The following is an 11,560-nucleotide window of genomic DNA, read 5'->3' on the forward strand; positions in this document are numbered from 1 at the left end:
TTGGACAGTGTATTAATCCCACAATATGAATCTATCCTGATTTGTTTAGCTCTATTTCCAAATTTTTGTTTTACAAAAATGTTACACTGTTACAATAAAAATTATGACCTTCTAAGCAATTCTGTGATCCCATCTTATAGACAATGGAACTGAGGCCAAGGAAAGTTAAATGCACACTTTGTCTCTATGAGGTGGTGTGACCACAATTCAAGCCCAGGTCATCCTATTTCCTTTCTACCACATGGTACTGAATATAAAAGATGCTTCAGAAGCACCAGGGTTCAGTATGGGTTAATCATGTTCATAATACTCAAATATTTTTGGTAGGGGTGTGTCCCTTGTTCTGGTTTTTCATAGCTCTAGAAAATTGCTATGAAAATTGTCCCCCAATATGTCATATGTTTTATTTAAATTCAAAATGATTAAACTGAAATGGTAAATGTCATTACACTATCAAGATTTTAAGTTGAATGGACCCATGACCAATTCTAACTTCCTCTTACACGTGCTTTTACGTACTGGTGGAAACTCCTTGAAAAGACTGCACTTCAACCCATACCCCTCACTAAGTATTGAAAAGGATTATTTCTTTTTCCATCACTACAGAATTAAGCCACCCTGTTTATTCCTCATGATATTTGGAAGAACCAGATTGCCCAGGAAACATTAACAACAGGTTTAACGTGTTATACTCCCCACCACTAAAGTCACAGTCTGATCTAAAGCTATCTCATCTCAGACCTACAGCTCTGCCTGACATTACTGATATCAAGGTACAGGAGCTTTCTACTGATGTGTTGGGGATGTGGCTTTTCCTTTGTGAGGGACTTCTGTTATTGCATAGTACTTAAGGTGCATGAAAATATATTTAAGATAATGTAACAACCATCCATGGAGTCACCATCTAACTTCTGCAACTTGCCTCTTATTACTCAGCAATCCATTTGAGAAATACATCCCTGCGGATGTTGTGACATCAATTTACTGAATTTTCACTGATTTACTTAATAGTTTACATTTTTTCTATGATCAACAATGCTTCTTGTGTGTGTATGAATATATTTATATACATACATATATATACTTATATATGTAAGTTGTACATGATAAGATATTATATAATATATATATAACATATCTTAGGTAATGTAAGATATATTATACCTTATATATATGTACATATATATGTATGTTTTACCATATATATGTGTGTGTAAGATATATATATACCTCCTTGATTATGTGGTCAAGAACTTCTCTAGAATATGTACCTATGATGGAAATTCTGGAAAGCATATATTTAATTTTACTAATATCTCCGAAGTTGCCTCCAACATGATCTTGCTAATTTACCTTCTCAGCAGAAATATATGACTCCACAGCTTCACCAAAACTTGGCATTTTAAACTGAGAAATGCAAAACTATATTTCAATACAGAATTAATATACAATTATCAGATTACTAGTGAGTTGTGTGTATTTTCTCTCTTGTTTCTTAAAAAGGCATTCTCTTACTGAAGAGAATTTTTAGATTTTATTTATTCTTTTTATTTAAATTCAATTAGCCTACATATAGTAGTACATCATTAGCTTTGGATGCAGAGTTCAACAACTCATCAGTTGCGAGTAGCACCCAGTTCTCATCACACCACGTGCCCTCCTTAATGCCCATCACCCAATTACCTAACCCCCCACCCACCTCCCCTCCAGCAATCCTCAGCTTAAGAGTCTCTCATTGGCTTTTCTCTCTCTCTGATGACTTCCCACTATGCTGAGTGAAATAAATCAATCAAAGAAAGACAGTTATCATATGGTTTCACTTATATGTGGACTATAAGAAATGATGCAAGGATCATAGGGGAAGAGATTGAAAACTGAATGGGAAGTCATCAGAGAGAGTTGTATTTTCCTATTTTTGTTGACCATTTAGGTTTTCTTTCTATAATTACCCCAATTATATTATTTTGTAGATTTTTCCTATGGGATAATTTATAGAAATTCTTTATTTATACTGGATGATAATCCCTTAACATTTATGTGTACTGCAAACAAATTTACCTAAGTGAATTCTAGTCAGTATTTAGTCTTTTCTCTTTTATAATGTTGGTATTTTTAATTTAGATACGGTTCCATTTTCAATGTTTTATTTTTTGTTCATTCACGTCCTGTTTAAGTGTTTTTCTGTATATCTCAAGCATGGATATTTTGTTGTTTTATTCTCAAAGCCTTACAACTCAAATCTTTAATCCACTTGGAAATTATTTTTGTAAAATATAAAGTACAAATACAATATCTTTCTCATGTGTATAAACATTTATAGCTCCCGTTTATTGGACCATTTTTCACTCAAGTACATGCCCTTGGTTTCATACACCAAGCTTCCAATAGACCTGTAGACTTATTTATGTCTTTTTATCAAGTCCTTTGATCCATTTGTCCACCCTCATATCATGCCATACCATAATGTCTTCATTATTACCACTTCTTAATAAGTTCTGATATCTGAAAGAATAAGTTCTCACCCTGTTGTCCTTTAAAAACCTTGTCTTGGAAGGGGGGTAGGGAGACAGTGGTGGGGTTATGGACATTGGGGAGGTTATGTGCTATGGTGAGTGCTGTGAAGTGTGTAAACCTGGGGATTCACAGACCTATACCCCTGGGGCTAATAATACATTATATGTTTATTAAAATTTTTAAAAATTATTTAAAAAAATAAATAAATAAAAATTAAAAACTTATCTTAACTTTTTTAGATCTTTTCTCTCCCATATAAATATTAGAATAACTGGATCAAGTTGTATGTAAAATTCTTTCAAAATTTGGTTGGAATTACATGGAATTTATAGATTAATATGGGGGGAAATGTAATGTTATAATATTGAGTTCCTCTCCATGATCCTGGTCTGTATTTGGGTCTTCTTTAAGCCTTTTTTTTTCTCTTTTTTTTTCTTTCTTTTTTTTTTTTTTTTCTTTAAGCCTTTAAATAAAGTTACATCATCTCAATAAGGTCACAAACATTCTTTCTTAGATGTATGTCTAGGTACTTTATTTTTGATGTTATTGTCAATATGAATTTTAAATAACATTTTTAATTATTTCTGGTGAACAGAAACGCACTTGATTTTTGTGTATTAAACTACTATATTTTTTCCTCCTTTTTTTAAGATTTTATTTATTTGTCAGAGAGAGAGAGAGCACAAGCAGGGGGAGCAGCAGGCAGAGGGAGAAGCAGGCTCCCCTCTGAGCAAGAAGCCTGATGTGGGACTAAAGTCCAGGACACTGGGATCATGACCTAAGCCGAAGGCAGACAGTTAACCAACTGAGTCACCCAGGTGTCCCTGTATATTAAACTACTATTAAGTAACTTCATTAGTCTCGCTACGAATTTATTTATCAAGTCTACAGGATTTTTTATAGAGACAATTACATTATCTAAAAATAGGGAGAGCTGTGTTTCTTTCTGGTAATCATTTTACCTTTCATGTCTTCTGCATTTTGTCCTGGCTTCCAGAAAAATACTAAACAGATTCGGTCAACAAGCATCTTTGTCTTTTTCTTTAATTTATAGGCATTGCATATCATAATTTTTTTAAAGATTTTATTTATTTATTTGTCAGAGAGAGTGAGCGCAGGCAGACAGAGTGGCACGCAGAGGCAGAGGGAGAAGCAGGTTCCCTGCTGAGCAAGGAGCCCGATGTGGGACTCGATCCCAGTACCCTGGGATCATGATCCGAGCCGAAGGCAGCCGCTTAACCAACTGAGCCACCCAGGCGTCCCTGCATCTCATAATTTAATAGTAAATATAATATTTAGTTCAGCAATGTGGTTCCTACCTGTTTTCATTTTTGCTCTAGTTGACCATGAAAATTTACTGAATGCATGCATTTATTGAAATAATTGTCCTGTATCTATTGAGAAAATCATGACTTTTTAAAGAATATATCAATATGGCAAATTATATCAATAAAATTTCCAGTATTAAAAAATGCTTTCGTTCCCTAGATGAATACAAATAGGTCTTGATTACTGATGAAAAATACATTTTCCCTCCTTCTGATGCTTCTTTCCTGCAAGGAAATCGTTTAGATAATCATAGACTCTCTCCATTCTATCCACTAAGTTCCTAAAAGGGTGGCATGATATATCTGATTGGTAAAACAGAATTTCCTGGAATGCTTTGCTCTGCCCTTATTCTTGGCAGCAGCCAGCCCACAGAATCCCATACTCCCTGCATTCCAGATGCACTTTTCCACCACATACAAGATGCATGTTCCTGTCACTGCCACGAAGACTGGGTGGAAAAGCTCTCAGTTTATGGCATTCATTGGCAGCAAATAACTTGACTAATAATTTTTTGGAGTGCCTGACTGGCTCAGTTCATGGGGCATGGGACTCTTGATCTCATAGCTGTTGGGTTGGAGCCCCACATTGGATGTAGAGATTATTTTAAAATAAAATCATAAAAAAATAAATTAATAAGCTTAAAATTTCCCCCCTGGTGTCCAAAGGTGACATTATCATCCCCATACAGACACTATCTTTTATTTATCAATTTGTTCAAATCCTGGAAAAGGAAGAGAATAGCTATTATCAAGAGACTTTTTGAGACCCTAGAAATTGTTTTTTTTTTTTTTTAATACCTGGATAGATTTGTTCAATGAATGTGTATTTAAGCTGTTTGCATCTAAATTCACAAATAAGTTTGGTTCAAATTTTCTCTTCTCACATTTTACTTATTTTGGTTCCAATGTTATATTGACATGAATTGGAGAATGTTCTTTACTGTGATTTTCAGAAACAGTTTGTATAATATTAGAATTAGTTGTTCAGAAATGTTTGATAGGACTTTCCTGTAACATAACAGGGACAAGTGTTTGTGTGAGTAAATTTTAAAATTGCAAGTAAAATCATTTAATGTTTTAAAAATATTTAAATATTTCACATGTATACACACACACACACACCCCAACTATTATCACCCTCTATCTGTTTAATCTAATTTCTAATAAAAAAATTAAGTAAAAACAAAATAACTTTTTCAAATTATATGGATGAAATAAAATATGGTTCAATAAATACCATGTAGCAGCAAACCAGTATAAAATGGAAATTAAGTTTTATTATTATGTTTGACTCTCCTGGGTAAATGAATAGAGGCAAGAATGGGCTTTATTCAATTTTTTTTTTTCAAAAGAACAAACCAAAAGGCAAAAAAAAAAAAAAATGAAGAATAATTATTTTAAATTTAAAGATTTTTGGTCTATGAAGAATACTATAGACAAAGTTAATAGATAATGGAATGTGAGAAAATATTTGTCAACAACAAAGTTTTCAAATCTATATATAAAAAAGAAGCATCCATCCATAAATTAACTCATAGAGATACCGAGAAAAAATGACTCCAAAATTCTAAGAAAAATATTATATAATGCTCAAATTCATTTCTGGTTAGAAAAAAACATTAAAATGGAAATGTTACTTGAAAACTATTTTTCTGGGGGCGCCTGAGTGGCTCAGGGGGTTAAAGCCTCTGCCTTCGGCTCAGGTCATGACCAGGGTCCTGGGATCGAGCCCCGCATCGGGCTCTCTGCTCTGCGGGGAGCCTGCTTCCTCCTCTCTCTCTGCCTGCCTCTCTGCCTACTTGTGATCTCTGTCTGTCAAATAAATAAATAAAATCTTTAAAAAAATAAAACTATTTTTCTGGTATAAAAAATGTTAACAAAATACCAGTGATGTTCATAAAAAAGGAAGGGTATGAGGACCCTGATGTACAATTAAGAGAAGTATACACTGGTACATCTGTTATGCAATGTGATCTGGAAAAATGTGGTTAAGTCAAATGTATGCATACCCTAAGATTCAAATGTTTGTCCCTAGAAAAAAATTTCGCACTGAGGTATTTGTAGTGAAAACAAATAGTAGGCAATCTACTTTCCATTGCTAGGAAAGCAGATAGGCAAATTATGGTGTATGGATACCATAGAGTAGTGTTACTCAATGTGTGGTGCCTGGACCAGAATCAGTCATTGGACTCTCTGTTTCCACTCTATGACGTGGTAACTATCGAAAGTGAGATTGAGCATCTAAAACAATTACAGAATTTTGACAATGCTGACAATTTTTTTCGCTATATAAAAAATATTGGTCCACAACATATTATAAATTTTACAAAGAAAATGGCCCTTTACCATAGATAACTTGATAAACATTTGCATACAAGACTCTACTTGGGTTTGAGTTCATCGTGGCCAGAGCAGAATTGCTAAGGATGCAGAAAGAATAAGATGAGAATACAGAGGGCGCCTGGGTGGCTCAGTGGGTTGGGCCTCTGCCTTTGGCTCAGGTCATGGTCTCAGGATCCTGGGATCGAGTCCCGCATTGGGCTCTCTGCTCTGCAGGGAGCCTGCTTCCTTCTCTCTCTCTCTCTCTCTCTCTCTCTGCCTGCCTCTCTGCCTACTTGTGATCTCTATCAAATAAATAAATAAAATCTTTAAAAATAATTATAATAAATAAATAAATAAAAAAGATGAGAATACAGAAATAAATTAGAGCAAGATCATACAGAAATGTCTGGGTAACTCAAGATTTTCATAGATAATAATTTGTATTTATGTAAATTGGGATTTGTGAATTAAAATGTACACAGCATAGAAGAAAGCTTAATTTTTAAAAGTATGTTTTTATATGTTCTTTAATTGATATATTTAAGAAATACATTTAAGAAAAGCTTAAATTCTTAATATAAATTAGAAGTCAGTTTGTACCCTGAGAACAAAGAAACTGATCCATGGCAATTCCCCAAAGTATAGATCTAAATTTTCTAAGTCAGATGTCAAGGTATATGGACTTTAAATGCAGAGTCAATTATCCCATAGAAATATCTGCTGACTCCACTGTGAAACCAAATATTACATCATTGTCAATTTCAGAATTAGTTAAAGGATCCCATGGTCTTAGCTTTCTCTGCTCTTCTTTCCTGACAACTTTTCAGCTGAAACTTAATCTGCCAGCCATGGAACAAAATAATGGCACTGAAGTAACTGAATTCATTCTCCTGGGATTTGCTGGTCAACACAAGTCTTGGCATATCCTCTTCGTTGTATTTCTAGTGATCTATCTGGCCACCCTGGTGGGGAATATGGGGATGATCCTACTCATCAAGATTGATTCCTGCCTTCACACCCCAATGTACTTCTTCCTCCAACACTTGGCATTTGTTGATCTCTGCTACACCTCCGCTATCACTCCCAAGATGCTGCAAAACTTTGTCGAAACAGAGCAATCCATCTCATTCGCAGGATGTATGGTGCAATTACTAGTCTATGGTGCTTTTGCAACAATTGACTGCTACATCCTGGCCGCAATGGCAGTGGACCGCTATGTGGCCATCTGCAACCCACTCCGCTACCCAACAGTCATGTCCCAGGCAGTCTGCCTTCAACTCCTGGTTGGTTCATACTTCCTAGGCTTCCTGAATGCCTCTGTAAACACGAGTTTTACTTTCTCATTGAACTTCTGCAAATCCAACAAAATTAACCACTTTTTCTGCGATGAACCCCCACTTCTTGCCCTCTCGTGCTCCAACATTGACTTCAACATCATGCTACTAACTATCTTTGTGGGGTTTAACTTGATGTTCACTGTGCTGGTTGTCATCTTTTCCTACATATATATCCTGGCTGCCATCCTGAAGATATCATCTGCTGCAGGGAGGAAAAAAGCTTTCTCCACATGCACCTCCCACCTGGCAGCCGTCACCGTGTTCTACGGGACTCTCTCTTACATGTACCTGCACCATGGAACCAAGGAGTCTCAAGAGCAGGAAAAAGTGGCTTCCGTGTTTTATGGCATTATTATCCCCATGTTAAACCCCCTCATCTACAGCCTGAGAAACCAAGATGTAAAGGAAGCCCTAAAAGGGATTGGAAAGAAGTCCTTCTAGTTTGAACTTTGATTTCTAACTCAACATCGTTCAACAAGCAAACCAACAGTTCTCTCTTTTTTCAGCAACAGATGTGACAAATGTTTGTGAGATACAAAGTCATTCCTTAGTTATATCAACAGCATCTGAAAGATGCTGGAAAAACATGTCAAATTAACAGAGATAAACTTCTAATTCATGTGTTTCTTACAGAGAAAGAATCTGAAAAGGGTATCTTTGATGTTGTTTTTGTCTATTTTGAGAACCCCTCTTTTCAAATACCCAACATTAAAGAGAGAAACTTTATTAAGGAGAAATGCATAATCAATATTATATAAGTGTCTCTGTCAATAACAGCAGAAGAAAATCACTGAGATAAAAAAATTTTTTTGGCTTCTCTTAAAACATGAAGAAATAGGAAAATCAATATGATAGAGATGAAAATCCAGGAATAGGTCCAAACCCATAAGATAATTTATTATGTCATGATGGTAATATCGTAGACATTGGGCATATATGGATTATGTAACAAATAGTATAGAAATAAACTTTGGTATGGCATAAAGCTGGAAACTTATCTACACAAAAATAAATTTTAAATGGCTCAATGATTTAAATGTAAAAATTAAACTTAAAGAAAACACTAAATTTTTTAAGCCTTTAAAGTGAGGAAACCCTGTATAAATACAAAACAAAACACACAGTAAATTTTCTGCATTAAAAAAATCAAAGTTTTCTGCACAGCAAAATGTACTGAAAAGTAAAATACTTAATATTGAGAAAGAAATGTTTGTAGGTATTGTAGAGAACGGTATTTGACTCAAAATAGCAATATAAGGGGGCCTGGGTGGCTCAGTCAGTTAAGCATCTGACTTCAACTCAGGTCATGATCTCAGGGTCCTGGGATCCAGCCCCCATTGGGCTATCAGCTCAGCAGGGAGCCTGCTTCCCCATCTCTCTTTGCCTGCTGCTCTACCTATTTGTGATCTCTCTGTCAAATAAATAAGTAAAATCTTTAAAAATATATATATATATAAAAGCAAGCAAAAAACTTTTTTAAGAGGGCAGCCTATATGAACACATCATTCATAGAGAAATAAATACTAATTTTTTGTAGCAATACGGAAAGATAATCAACCTGACTTATAGGAGGGAAAAAAGGCAAACAAAACTAAATTATGTTATTTGTCATTTATCATAATGATAAAGTATAATAAAAGTTTCTTAACAGTGTGTTAGAGAGGATTTGAAGTACTCACTCCAGATTTGCTACAATGGATTTAAACAGATAGAGCAACCCTGCAGAGGCAGATGGGAACTATCTACCCGAACTGACGACATCATGCCCTTTGACTCTGAGATTCCTGTACTAAATATCTTCTAACCCTAAATGTATATTCAAATTTATGCAAATTAATATATTTAACATCACATTGTCTTTATTAGTAAAGATTAGAAACCATGTTGTTTACCAGTGAGGATGGGAGGAGTCTGATATACAGATTAAGGAATGCAGCTGCTAAACAAATTAGAATACATCCATTGAAAAGGGGAAATTTCTCTTTCCATACAGATCACCTAGAAATATTAAGTGAAAGGCAAGCAGAAAAACCGCGTGAAGAATATGCTGTCATAATTGTGGGGAAGAAAGAAAGCATATAAACATTAATGTTTACCAAATACAATGCAAGGTTTATATCTGAAGGGAAAAAAAAAAGATGTTAACAGTATTGATCTTCAGGGAGGAAAACCGGAAATTGGAATGGAGAGATAGAGGAAGTCTGGGGTTTTTACTCTAAGCATGTGCTTTTGTATTTATGATATTTTTACCATGGGGATGCTCTGTTATAGAAACCCCCAAAAATGGAAGGCAGAGAGGCTGGAGGGATGGAAAGCAGGAAGGGAAGAAGCAAGAAAAGAAGGAAGGGGAGGAGGGAAGGAAGCAGAGATGGAGGGAGGGAAGCAAGAAAAAAGCAATTTGTCAGAAGCAAGACAACTCTAAAAAAAAAAAAAAAAAAAAGAGGAAGTCTCTAATGGCAGTAATGCAAAAACAAATTTGTCCCCTCTGGAGATCCAAGCTTTTCTTCAGCAGAAAATAACTACTGAATATTGTTTTTTTTTCCATTTGTATCTCAGCCCTAGAACCTCGGATTCCCAAGAGAGCCAGTGTCGATCCCTAGGTCCCAGCTATAAAATCCACGACTGGAAGGAATCCCACAAAGAAAACTCAGTGCGAAATCAATTTGCGCAAGTTGCAGAATACAGAAAAGAATCTGGAGGCAACTCCAGTGTAAGTAAAGTAATTCTCATCTCATCCCAGCATATGCATGAAGTGGCAGAGGGAAAGGCTCAGAGCCGGAGTTCACCCATTTCACCCCAAGACCAGGAGGAATCATCTCATCACTGGTGAGGTCATGGAAATGGAATGAGGAAGCTGAGTGTTGCCTGGGAAAAGACATGAATGAACAAATAATAGAATGAATCAATTGATAGATCAGTTGATCAATATTGTATGTCTTTAATGTATTCTTTGTATATTTTACTATGGCCGTTTGATGAGCACTCCATTCAATGCATGGCCCTTTGCTGGGAAGATTACATAGATATGCTTACTTGATCCTCACAGAACTGCAAAGCAGACTTTATTTTTTCCTCTTAGTTTTCCTCTTTTTAATTTTTATTTTTAAGTCATTAACATTCGCAGGAAGACAGTTCAAAGAGGCACAAAAATAGTACACGAAGGTATCATGTATCCTTTACCCATGTTCCTCCTGTCGTTACATCTTACCTAATTATACTACGATATCAAACCAGATGTGTGTGACAATGTGTGTGTGAAGCTCTCTGTCATTTTACCCCACATATAGATTTGTGCAACCATCACCACCATCAAGATGCAGACCTATGCTACCACAAATGCCTGATTCCATACAAACCTCCCTCCTGCAACCCCTTACAGCCACACCCCTCCTCCCCCACCTGACCCCTGGCAATCACTAGTCTGTTCTCTATCTCTTTAATGTTGTCATTTGGAAAATAGTAGGTAAAAGGAAACCTGCACTATGTGACCTATTGAGTTGGTTCTATTCACTCAGCATAATGCCTTGGCGATCCATCCAAATTGTTGCTAGTATCGGTAATTTGTTCCCCTTTATTGCTGAGTAATATCCTACAGTATAGATGTATCACTGTTTCTTTAACCAGCCACCTGTTGGAGGACATTTTAGTTATTTACACTTTTCAACTCTTATAAATGAAGCTGTTATCAAAAATTATGTACAGGCTTTTACGTGGGTGAAAATTGTGGGCAAACATAATTGCCCAGGAGTGTAAGTACTGGGTAAGTACTGGGTGGTATGCCAAGTGTGTGTTTAGTTCCTCAAGAAACAGCCAAACAATTTCCAGAGTGTACCCCTTCACACTCCCCTGAGCACTGCAGGAGAAATCCAGCCACTCCGCATGCTCCCCGGTATTTGGTATTGTCACTGGTTTTTATTTCAGCCATTCTGATGGGCATGCAGTGATAACCTTCTTGTGTTCTTACTTTGTGTGTACCTAATGCCCAATGATGTAGGACATCTTATCATATGCTTATTCACCATCTATGTGATATAGGCCCTCCTTGATGAATTGTCTGTT

At 35.8% G+C, this 11,560-nt stretch overlaps 1 protein-coding gene across 1 annotated transcript; it reads left to right on the forward strand.

The window, feature by feature from the left end:
- Positions 1 to 7,012: 7,012 nt before the first annotated feature.
- Positions 7,013 to 7,942, forward strand: LOC308351140 (putative olfactory receptor 5AK3; the record flags this gene model as incomplete). Its single annotated transcript, XM_080816611.1, has 1 exon — positions 7,013 to 7,942. The coding sequence occupies one exon, from the start codon at positions 7,013 to 7,015 to the stop codon at positions 7,940 to 7,942; it is 930 nt and encodes a 309-aa protein (XP_080672737.1).
- Between the last annotated feature and the right edge of the window lie 3,618 nt (positions 7,943 to 11,560).

The sequence above is a fragment of the Martes martes genome (genome assembly GCF_963455335.1).
Source record: "Martes martes genome assembly, chromosome: 10".
NCBI classification, from domain to species: Eukaryota; Metazoa; Chordata; class Mammalia; order Carnivora; family Mustelidae; genus Martes; species Martes martes.